The 12,574-nt window shown below is 44.9% G+C and overlaps 1 protein-coding gene across 1 annotated transcript in view; it reads left to right on the forward strand.

The window, feature by feature from the left end:
* The window catches only part of ATP8B3 (ATPase phospholipid transporting 8B3), an 86,347-nt gene that overhangs the window by 36,466 nt on the left and 37,307 nt on the right, over positions 1-12,574 (forward strand). Inside the window, exons 12-14 of the mRNA XM_032214210.1 lie at positions 2,244-2,437; positions 3,406-3,658; positions 10,317-10,467. Coding sequence (XP_032070101.1) covers positions 2,244-2,437; positions 3,406-3,658; positions 10,317-10,467 — 598 coding nt within the window. The remainder of the gene's footprint in view (positions 1-2,243; positions 2,438-3,405; positions 3,659-10,316; positions 10,468-12,574) is intronic.

Raw genomic sequence — 12,574 nt, forward strand, 5'->3', positions numbered from 1 at the left:
ATGGCCAATACTTGAAAAGTATTGAAGGCAAAGCTGACCAAAAACTAACTTGTAACTGGTTAAGATCAGGAGTACTGAAAAAAGAAACAGAAGGCTTTATTTTGGCAGCTCAAGAACAAGCCTTAGCCACAAACTGCATGAAGGCAAAAATTCAACATGTTATCACCAACAGCAAATGTCACCTCTGTAATGAGAAAGATGAGACAGTCGACCACTTGATCAGTGGGTGCAGCAAAATTTCACAAATTGACTACCTTCAACACCATGACAGTGTTGCTAAGATTATTCACTGGAAATTGTGCCAAAAGTTTGGATCTGAGTACAGCAAAAACCACTGGGACCATCAGGTTGAGAACGTTTTAAAGAATGAGAAAGGCAAGATCTTGTGGGACTTCAGAATGTATAGACTGACAGGCACTTGGCCTACAACACACCTGACATAACAATAATTGAAAAGAAAAAAAGTATGGTTCATTGACATTGCAATACCTGGTTATGCACGGATTGAAGATAAACAGCAAGAAAAAAATCACAAAATGCCGGGACTTGCAAATTGAGGTTGAGCAACTGTGGAAAAAGAAATCATGTGTTGTCCCAATTGTAATTGGAGCCCTTGGAGCAATACCTAAAGGGCTACCTCACTATTTGGAAATTCTAAATTTACCTGACTTGAACATTCTGACTACAAAAAAACACCCTACTCAAAACAGCTTATATCCTCCAATGTTACCTTAACACTTCCTAGGTCCTTGGTTAGGACTCGAGCTGTTGAGCTACCAACCAGCCCCAAAGGCTGTGAATCTCACCAAAGATGATGATGATGATAATGATGATGATGATGATGACGACAACAACAACAACAACAATAACAACATTTGCTTATCCATTTTAGGGAATCTTCCTTGTATAATTAATCATTTTCTTATGTTTTTAAATTTCTAACTTCTGTTTCTGCTAGTTAGCCATTGATAAAACAAATCCCATGATAAAAAGTATTCAGTTTCTTCCGTCTTAGTTTTAAGTGTTAATCTATCCATTTCTGCACATTCTAATATTTTTTAATTACATTTTCCTATATAGGGATCTCTTCGTTTTCCCACTATTGTTCAAACAGAATTCTAGCTGCTGTTAACACGTGTAAAATTAAATATGTATTCCCTTTATTGTATTTTTTTTGGTAGGATATGCAACAAAAATATTTCTTGGTTTTAGATCTGTGTGTTGCTTTACTATTTTTTCTAACCATGTGTGTATTTTTGTCCAATATTTTTTTGCCTTTGAGCATGTCCACCACATATGATAATATGAACCCAGTATCTGATTACATTTCCAACATTTTGCAGACCAGGGCTCAGAATTGCCATTGCCAAGGAAGGTGGTTGTTAAGTGAGTTGCATCTGATTTTAGAACCTTTTCCCCCATGGTTGTTAAGTGAATCACTGCAGTAATTAAGGGAATCATGCAGTCATTAAGCAAACCCATCTCCTTCCATTGACTTTGCTCATTGGAAACCTCCTGGGAAGGTTGCAAATGGCTATCCCAGGACCTGAATTTGGGTCACATGACCTTGGGGATACTGCAACAAATGTAAGTGTGAGGACTGGTCTTAAGTCACTTTTTTCATTGTCATTGCAACTTCACCTATCACTAAATGAATGGTTGTAAGTTGAGGATCACCTGTATAGACCAAATTCTACATCACTTTCTGTATAACTCACATTGTGCCAAGGGCATCAGATTGGGCAAGGCCTGGCATCCTCTTTTTTGACTGAGGTGGAATTTCCCCCCGCTTTTACAGGTAGTCCTCGACTTACAATAGTTCACTTAGTGACCGTTGAAAACGACACCGAAAAAATATGACTTGTGACCATTTTGTCATACTTACGACCGTTGCGGCATCTCCATGCGATTAAAAATTCGGATGCCTCGCAACTGACTCATACTTATGACGGTTGCAGTGTCCTCACATCATGGGATCCCCTTTTGCGAACTTCTGACCAGCAAAGTCAATGGGGGAGCCAGATTCACTTAACAACTATGCTACTAATTTAACGCCTGCAGTGATTCGCTTAACAAACGTGGCAAGAAAAGGCATAACAAATTTCCCACATAAATTTTGCGCTCAATTGTGGTCAGAAGTTGAGGACTAACTATATTTGGAGATGCTGAAGGTTGGTCCTAAGTTTTTCCCTCCTTCTTCAAACTAATCTAATGCCCTTCTTATTGTTCCATGTTTCCTTTAGATCACAGTCACTCTCCTCCTGGTCTCCTTCGGCCTTGCCATTGGCTCAGGGTTATGGGCCACCAGGTTCTTCCGAGAACACAGCTACCTTTTTGCCTTTTACCGCCACACCAGTGCAGTCAGCTATGCCTTCTTTGCGTTCTGGGGATTCCTCATCCTCCTCAGCTTGGTCATCCCCATGTCCATGCTCATCACGTAGGTTTCAACTCTTCCTTTTCTTACTCTAGAGCGGGAGTGGGGAACCGTGGCCCTTTTATGACTTGTGGACTTCAACTCCCAGAATTGGAAACAAATGAGTAATTGGAGCATGTGAACTTGAAGAGGATGATAAGCCGTACGGACAGATCCTATAGCTAAAGATCTCTCAGCTTTGATGCATAATGACTAGCATCAGTTCTCTACATCAGTTTGAAAGCAGAATCTATAGCAATAGCAATAGCAATAGCAATAGCAATAGCAATAGCAATAGCAATAGCAATAGCAATAGCAATAGCAATAGCAATAGCAGTTAGATTTATATACCGCTTCATAGGGCTTTCAGCCCTCTCTAAGCGGTTTACAGAGTCAGCATATCGCCCCCAACAACAATCCGGGTCCTCATTTTACCCACCTCGGAAGGATGGAAGGCTGAGTTAACCCTGAGCCGGTGAGATTTGAACAGCCGAACTGCAGAACTGCAGTCAGCTGAAGTAGCCTGCAATGCTGCATTTAACCACTGCGCCACCTCGGCTCTTCCCGTGTCCTTCCTGGAGATTTGAAGGGTTGAATCAGGACCAGTGGTGGGATTCAACGTTTTTTACTACCGGTTCTGTGGCCATGGCTTGGTGGGTGTGGCAGGGGAAGGATACAGTAAAACCTCCATCCCTTCCTCACTGCAGGGAAAGGTTACTGCAAAATCCCCATTTTCTCCCGATCAGCAGGGTCTTGGGAGGCAGAGAACAGATGGTGGCAGAGCCAGTCAGAGGTTATATTTACCAGTTCTCCCAACTACTCAAAATTTCTGCTACCGGTTCTCCAGAACTGGTCAGAACCTGCTGAATACCACTTCTGATCAGGATTCTTTTCACCCAAATCTGCTGGCTAGATCATCTTGTGCAGGGGAATAAAAAAAGGAGTGTGGCCTCTCATCTGCCTTCCTAATCATTGTTGTCCTTCATCCCTAGGTTTGAATTTATCTACCTGGTCCACAGCTGTTTCATCAACTGGGACACGGAGATGTATTATGCAGAGAAGGACACACCTGCCAAAGCTCGGAGCACAAGTCTGAATGACCAGTTGGGGCAGATTGAATATATTTTCTCAGACAAAACAGGCACTCTGACTCAGAATATCATGACTTTCAAGAAATGTTGTATCCACGGAATCATCTACGGTAAGGTTGACCCGGAAATGAATGGATTCAGAACGCAGGCAAATGTACTGGTCATTTTAGAGTGTTGAGATTTGCAAACACTTGAATCAGTTGGAATAACAGAATACAGAATAACAGACTTGGAAGGGACCTTGTAGGTCATCTAGTCCAACTCCCCCCGCCCCGCCCAAGCAGGGGGCCCTACACCATTTCTGACAGATGGCAGTCTAGTCTCGCGCACACGAGAGCCCGAGCGAACCAGTAGCGCCAAGATTTGCAACCCACTTCTGCCCCTAATCATCTTGGTTGCTCTTCTCTGCACTCTTTCTGGAGTCTCAACATTTTTTTTTAATAGTGTGGTGACCAAAACTGGATGCAGTTATTCTAGGTGTGGTCTTACTAGGTCTTTATAGAGTGGTATTTGTACCTCGCTTGATCTTGACTTGAATGTTAATGCAATTTAAGATTGCATTGGCTTTTTTGGCTGCCGTTGCATAATGTTAACTCATATTTAATTGGTTGTCCAGTAAGACTCCAAGATCCCTCCCACAGTTACTGCTATTAAGCCTGGTTTCTCCCAACCTATATTTGTACTTTTGGTTTTTCTTGCCTAAGTGTAAGACTTTACTTTTCTCTACACTGAATTTCATTTTGTTAGGGCCCAGTGTTCAAGTCTGTCAAGATCCATCTGGATCTTGAGCCTATCATCTAGGGTATTGGTTATTCCTGCCAGCCAGGGGTGGGTTTCAGGCGGTTCGCGGCAGTCCCCATAAACCGGTTGGTCGGTGAACCCGGAAGTAAGTAACTTCTGGGAATGCTGAAGGATCCACCTGCCCGCCCGTGTTTCTTACCCGGTTTTGACGAGTTCTGCGCTTCCACGCATGCGCAGAACGCATACAGCACCTGCGCGATCCTCCAGGAGCAGCTGGAGCATCGCACAGGCGCTAGTACGCATGCGTGCACTGCACACGTGCACGAGGATGCCGCTGGCCCCGTTCCAACCGAACCGGTTGGAACGGGGCGAGAAACCCACCCCTGCTGCCAGCTTAGTATCATCTGCAAATTTGATAAGTTCCCCTTCTATTCCCTCATTTAAGTCATTTATGAAGATATTGAAGAGTAGTGGCTCTAAGATGGAACCTTGTGGTACCCCACTGCTTACTTCCCTCCATGTAGACATAATACCATTAAGGACTACTTGTTGATACAGTTTGTCAGCCAGTTACAAATCCATCTGATGGTGAAGCTATCTATCCCGCTTGAATCCACTGGAGGATTCAAATGAGTTTGTATCTTGCTGATAGATTCTTATTTACATGAACAAGTATCCTTGACTTAAAACCATTCATTTTAGCAAGTGTTCGATGTTACCATGCCAGTGAGAAAAAGACGTATAATAGGACCTCATACTATGACCAATGCAGTCTTGTGATCAAAATGTGGGTGCTTGACAACCAACATATATTTATGACAGTTGCAGTGTCCCGGGGTGAATTTGAAACCTTCCCAGCTGGCTTCCAACAAAAGCAAAATCGATGATTTAATGACCATGTGATTCACTTTTGCAATCAGGGTGATTCACATAACAATTGTGGCCAAAAAGTGTCATAAAAATTGAGCACAATTCATTTAGCAACCACCTTGCTTAGCAATGGAAGTTCTAGTCCCAGTTGCAGTTGTGAGTCAAGGGTAAACTTTAATTTAGCTTAGCATATTAGATCAGAGTCAGCGACGCAGTGGCTCAGTGGCTAAGATGCTGGGCTTATCAATCCGAAGGTCAGCAGTTCAGCGGTTCGAATTCCTAGTGCTGCGTAACTGAGTGAGCTTCTGTTACTTGTCCCAGCTTCTGCCAACCTAGCAATTTGAAAGCATATAAAAATGCAAGTAGAAAAATAGGGACCACTTTGGTGGGAAAGTAACAGCGTTCTGTTCGGTGTTTAGTCATGCTGGCCACATGACCGTGGAGGTGTCTTCGGACAGCGCTGGCTCTTCGGCTTTGAAACGGAGATGAGCACAGCTGCCTAGAGTCAGGAACAACTAGCACATATGTGCAAGGGGAATTTTTACCTTTACATATTAGATCAGAAGCAGGCAAAGAGACTTTGGATCTCATATGGCCATTTTGCTAAAACTATTGACTAATCTTTAAAGTGCTTTACATGGTTGATGTAGAAAAACCTCAAACACAGCTACCAAGTGAATGCAGAAAAAGGAGTGGTGCCTTAAAGGAATTACTGACAATACAGCAAGGATGCCCACACACTGAAGCCTTTACCAGTTTAAATCTGAATATTTAAATTCAGTTCAATTTGCAAAAAAAAATTATTAAGAGAAACGACTTGAAAACCAAAACAAAAGCTTAAAAGAACCATTTTCCATGACACAAAAAAGAGATGAAAAGGTAACAAGTTTGTCTTCTTCCCAGGCAAACAAACTAAAAACAAACAAACAAACCCTCCCTCCAAATTTTCTACCCTGTGTTTACAAAAGAATTTAATAGAAATATATGATTTGAACTGCCAGAGCACAATTTGCAATCTTCCTTAGAAATCAGGGTTTCTTGAACCATGTACATGTTAGATTTCCTAGGATGCATATGTGCTTAATTTCTGTTGAAAGAAATGTCCTTCTGGGTTTGGCTCCAAGTGGGGAAAAAGACACTGGAGACATGGAGGCTGCTTGGAAATATGGTTTAATGGTGGACAGGATCACATGGCTTGAGCTCCTGAACAGAAAAGGTGATCACCTGCTTCAATGTTGATGGAGAAGAAGAGAAGGAAGGGCTGAGATGCTGAAAGTCCCTGGGTTTATGCCCTCTCTGGCCTTTGATCTTGAGCTTGTATTCTGATTGGTTGCAGATTCCCATGGGGCCATGCAGGGGCAACTCTCTAGGCTGTGTTTTGAATCCAGGTTTGGTTGAGGTCTCAGATGCCATGTGGTGAGTGGGTAATGGCTAGTCATGCCTGAAGGGGAACTGAGCAGAAGGGGAGAACTCTTTATTATGTAAATGGACTCGCTTGGGCATCTTAATGGCCCATTGACAAAGGGGGATGGGCAGGAAGCTGCAGGGAGCTACTCTGTCTTTTTAAAACATGTTTCTTCCTTTTTCACATCCAGGGAAATATTCTGCCATTTCAATATTTCCTAGATATTTCATTTTTCTGGGAGAGGGCTGGGTGATAACTTTCCACACTTCCAAACATTGTTTCCTTAATATTCTCTTTCTCCCATTTTCAAATATTTGTAGGTTCAAGCAAGACTGAATGCAAATCAAAGGTACGTCACATGTTCCTGTTGTAGATCTGCCTGTACTTGTGGCCATACAAAAAGGGGATTGCACAATGGCAATCAAATGAACCTTCCACCAGCTGGTGGCAGGATTGCACCGTTGCATTTACAGAAGGAAAACAATTTTCTCAATCAATGTCTTCCAGAAACTCATCAACCCCATTCATTTAAACATCACACCAAGGCAGTTGGGTGTGTCAGGCTGAAGTCACTTTAGTATGGCTGAACAACAGGGTTTCACCACCCTGAAAACTTCAAGATGTGTGGATTTCAACTCCCGGAATTCCCTAGTCAGCTGGGGAATTCTGGGAGTTAAAGTTCCACGTGTCTTAAAGTCATCAAAGTTGAGAAACCTCAGTGTACAAGCTTATACTGTACTTTTGAGATCAGTGGGGGTAGAATTAACCTGTGGTAGAGACCTGGAAAAGAGTTTGCAAGGATAATCATAATAATACACATCATTTTTCTTCCTTAAGCACCCTATAAAAAAGTAGCATTAGATAACATGATATAGGTTAATGCAGCGATGGTGAACCTTTTTCAGGTTCAGGTTTCAGGTTTAGTTTATTTGTATGCCGCCCTTCTCCGGGAGGGACTCAGGGCGGCGAACAACTCCGAAGGGGAAAAGGGGACACAGACACAATACACATAATTAAAATACACAAAAGTCATACAGCCATACAAGTCGAGAGGGGAGGGGAACTCATCAATCCCAGGCCTGCCGGCACAGCCAGGTTTTGACGGCTTTCCGGAAGGCCTGGAGAGAGGTGAGGGTCCGGATCTCCGCGGGGAGTTCATTCCAAAGGGCCGGAGCTGCTACAGAGAAGGCCCTCCCACGGGTGGTAACCAGATGGCATTGGCTGGTGGACGGAACCTGGAGGAGGCCGACCCTGTGCGATCTAACGGGTCTATGGGAGGTAATTGGCAGCAGGCGGTCTCTCTTTTTGGGGGGTTGTACACAGGCGTGCCGCACCCATAATACAATGTGCGACACACACACACACCCAGTGCACATGCGTGCATGAGACGCATTCCCCCTATTTTTTGCATGCTTTTTTCACCCTCCCCAGGCTCCAGAGGCTTTATAGGAGCCTGGGGAGGGTGAAAACAGCCTCCCCTGCCCCCCCCCCGGAGGCGCTCTGGAGGCTTCAGGGACCTTCAGGAGGCTTCCCTGAAGCCTCCAGAGGGCTTAAACCAGCCCCAGGAGCATACCGGAAGTGACTCCCGGTTTGCTCGTAGGGTCGTTTGTAGTCGTGAAGGTCCCTGAAGGCTCCGGAGGGCTTAAACCGACTCTACCAGCAAACCGGAAGTCCGTTCCCGAACTTCCGGTTTGCCCCATAGGGCCATTTTTTTGCGCTCCGGAGGCTTCAGGGAAGCTCCAGGGAGAACGGGGGGCTCTTTTCGCCCTCCCCAGGCTCCTATAAAGACTCTGGAGCCTGGGGAGGGTGAAAAATGGCTTTAAAAAAGGCTGCGCGCTGGCCAGCTGACAAGGCAACGCCTCGCCATCCTGGGGTTAGTGACATGATTTTCAATTGATCTGTCTGCTTTTGTGAGTGTTGGGGAACACTTGACTTATAACCATTTGTTTAGTGACCATCTGAAGTTATAGCAGCCCTGAAAAAGTGACTTACCACTGGCCATTGCACTTACAACCATCTCAGCCACGCCACTGTCACATGATCAAAATTCGGGTGCTTGGTAACCAGCATGTGTTTATGATAATTGCAGCATCCTGAATCCCGTGATTCCCAACAACTTCCCAACAAACAAAGTCAATGGGAGGAGCCAGATTCACTTAATGGCCACATGACTCACTGAACAACTGCAGTGATTCTCTTAACAACCACAGCGAAAAAAGGTCATAACATTGGGTATGACTTGCTTAAAAACACCTTGCTTTAACACAGGGGTCTCCAGCCTTGGCAATTTTAAGACTTGTGGACTTCAATTCCCAGAATTCCTCATTCAGCAATCTGGCTGAGGAATTCTGGGAGTTGAAGTCCACAAGTCTTAAAGTAGCCAAGGTTGGAGACTCCTGCTTTAACCAACAGAAATTCAATCAATTGTGGTCATAAGTGAAGGACTACCCTGCACTTGAACAACATCTGAAAAGTGTCAGCTTCCCCAGACACAGATTTTAGAGTGAGTATCAGGGTATAGGAGTTGCCAACAAAATATTGGAGGGTAACCCAGAGGTTGAACAGAGGTTTGAACTATGTTGCTGGAGAAGACTCGTGTGAGTCCCTTGGACTGCAAGGCAATCAAACCAGTCAGTCCTAGAAGAGATCAACCCTGGCTGCTCTTTAGAAGGCCAGATCCTGAAGAGGAAACTCAAATACTTTGGCCGCTTAATGAGAAGAGAGGACTCCCTGGAGAAGAGCCTGATGTTCGGAAGATTGAGGGCAAAAGAAGAAAGGGACGACAGAGAATGAGGTGGCTGGATGGAATCAACGAAGCAGTAGGCGTGAGCTAAATGGACTCTGGGGGACGGTAGGGGTCAGGAAAGCCTGGAGGAACGTTGTCCATGGGGTCACAATAGGTTGGACACGACCTCGCAACTAACAACAACAACCCAGAAGTTGTGGGTCACCCGTGACACTATTTGTGCTCTTCTCTCTCCTGTAAAGCCCAAATAGGGACTGCTAAACCTCAGTGACAAAACGTCAGCTATACAATTGTCATTTTATTTATTTCCTTCTATTCCCCAAAATAAAGAGGGGCACTAGCAGCCCTGGTGGCGCAGAGGTTAGGATGCACTATTGCAGGCAAATTCTGCCCACAGCCTGGAGTTCAATCCTAATGGGCCTCAGGATCGTTGACTCAGGCTTCTATCCTTTGAACATTGGTAAAATGAAGACCCAGATTGTTAATATGCTGACAATGTAAACACTATGAAGTGGTATATAAGCCTGCTATTGCTATAAAGAGGAGGCCTTCTATGAAAGGCTATAAAGAAGTGAACGACTTCCAAATTGAGCAAAATATTTGAGCTTCATTCCCTCTAATGATTTTCCCATTTGCTGGCAATTAAGGGGACCTTAGCCAAAGAAAGGACCTCACCCCTGCACTCTATGGTTTTCCTTCTTCCCAAGATAGCAATAGCACTTAGACTTATATACCGCTTCACAGTGCTTTTGCAGCCCTCTCTAAGCGGTTTACAGAGTCAGCCTATTGCCCCCAACAATCTGGGTCCTCATTTTACCAACCTCGGAAAGATGGAAGGCTGAGTCAACCTTGTGCCTGGTGAGATTTGAACTGCCAAATTGCAGGCAGTCGGCAGGAATAGCCTGCAGTACTGTACTCTAACCACTGCACCACCGCGGCTCAGGGGGGGGGGGGGTGTTACACAGTTTCAGAGCCAACCAATATAAATGGGTAAATTATCCTGGTGGTTTCCAAGCCCATCTCTGACCCTTGTTTGTCTTTTTCTCCAAGGATTTGAGCTGGAACAAATATATAGACAAGAACCTGGAATTTTATGACCAGTTGCTTTTGGATACCATCCGGCGTGACCAGGATCCGGTGGTGAGGGAATACATGCGGTTGCTTGCCCTGTGTCACACTGTCATGGTGGAGGAGAAAGAAAGTGAGTAAACTAGTAGTTGATTCTACTTTTGGTCATCTCAGTTTGGTAGGAGTTGGTCACGAGCAAAGCTGGAACAGGCCGAGACTGGAGATAACAGAAAAATCCCCAGCAGCCATCTTCTTTTTTAAAAAAATTATAACCTGCCTTTATTGTTTTTACACATAACTCAAGGACGTAAACCTATCCCACATGCTTATTCCTCCTCTTATTTTCCCCAGAACAACAATCTTATAAAGTGGGTTTTGCTCAAAGAGAGTGACTGGGTCAAGATCACCCAGCTGGCTTTCATAGCTAAGGCGGGATTTGAACTCAAGAGTCTCCCGCTTTCTAGCCTTGGTGCCTTAACCACTAGACCCGTGATGCCACCAGTGACACACAGAGCCCTCTCTGCGAGCACGCGAGCCTTCGCCTAAGCTCAGCTCCACTGCTCAGGCGTGCGAGCCTCCAGCCGGCCAGCTGATTTTTGGGTTGTGCGTGCATGTGCAGAGGGGTCATGCATGGATGCACAGGGAGAGTGCTGGGATGTGTGGAGCCCCCCCCCCCAATGGCCCATTTGTTTGTCCCAGGAGGCTGCATGGAGGCCTACTGGGCCAAAAATGTGGCGTGGGAGGGTCATGCGTGCATGCGCAGGGGCCGGGGAGCGCACTGCAATATTTGGGCACGTGACGACATAAAGGTTAGCCGTCACTGCATTAGTCCAAATTGGCTCTCTGAATACTGAATCCTTTTGCACCCCAAATAATAGATTTTATGTGGGCTTCACGTTCTGTTGTGATCTTCAGGAAAAGGTTTAAGCTGACTTTAAGCAGAGAGACACTCAAACAGAAAGTTCAGATGGGAACTGGAAGGACTGCCTGTCTAAGCTATGTTCTAGAAAGACCTCAGACATGCATTTGCCACTTTTCCAAGAAGCCATTTGTCTCTGATAACCTGTACAATGCCTAATCTTTCTAACATTACTCAGACAGGCCAGCTGTAGGTCTTTTAAGCACACTGGGGAAAGGCTGAAAAAAAGATATCCTCTGTTTTGGTTGTTGTGCTGGCATCTCAACCCATCTGATTTGCTTGACTGCATTTCGTTGCCAATAGGAGAAGGATGCCGGTATGGCTTGACATTAGATCTGAAGAGATTAAAATCTTCTTTTGAAACTGCAATTAATTCGACGACACCTGAGCCACTCTCTTTCTAATCCGATTACCTGTCCGCTTGAGGCATGACCAAGGAGGGTGTCTCCCCAAGTTACAAACAATGCTGGGCTCTACTGTGACGCCTCATCATCAATGCTGAAAGAGATACAGTTTTGTTTTGAGAAACAAAATAAGGATTGGCGACGGGTATTTTTAGGTAAACTCCCCGTTAGGAGAGCGAGTGTGTTTAGAGAAGCATTGTGAGAGTGTTGTTGGAGAACACACAAACCAGCATACAGAGACACTGCAGTTTAAATAGGCTTTTACTTTCGTGGAAATAGAGGTAGTCATACACGGATAAGACAGTCAGTCATCAATGTCTTTCAGTTAAGGGATAATCCAAATAACATAATCCAGTATCATATAATCAGTACAGTACTCAAAGTTTGCTAGCAATTGCAAAACTTACAATACCTCACGGCAATTTCTAACAGCCAGCTTCCAGAACACTCAGATCAGCCCAGCATCTAATGAACAGAGAGCTAACAGTCATTCTGGCTTCCTCTTATGGGTGATTGAGAAGAACAGCAACATTTTACAGTATGATTTAAAGAAACAGGTATAGCATTGTGTTGTGGCCCAGCAGGAGCTGTTGGAGTTGCCACCAGACTCCGACAGCGAGAGGCCCGATGAGTCGGCTCTGGGGGATGTGGAGGACCCTGGACAGGGTTCCGACTCCGAACAGGGCGCAGAGAGGCTGGTTGGCCATTAGGAGGCACCTGAGCCTTGGACCAGTGGGGAGGAGACAAGGGAGTGTGAGCCAGATGCCAGTAGTGAGTTGTTCCTGGATGCACGCCATCGAAGAGCTACAAGGCGTCAGGAACAGTTGCGCAGTTACAGGAGGTGATTGCACTCAGCTGGTGGTCATTAGGCTCCTCTCCAGACTATAAAAAGACTCCTTGTGCACATGCCCCTCTTT

Source organism: Thamnophis elegans, chromosome 1 (genome assembly GCF_009769535.1).
Source record: "Thamnophis elegans isolate rThaEle1 chromosome 1, rThaEle1.pri, whole genome shotgun sequence".
NCBI classification, from domain to species: domain Eukaryota; kingdom Metazoa; phylum Chordata; class Lepidosauria; order Squamata; family Colubridae; genus Thamnophis; species Thamnophis elegans.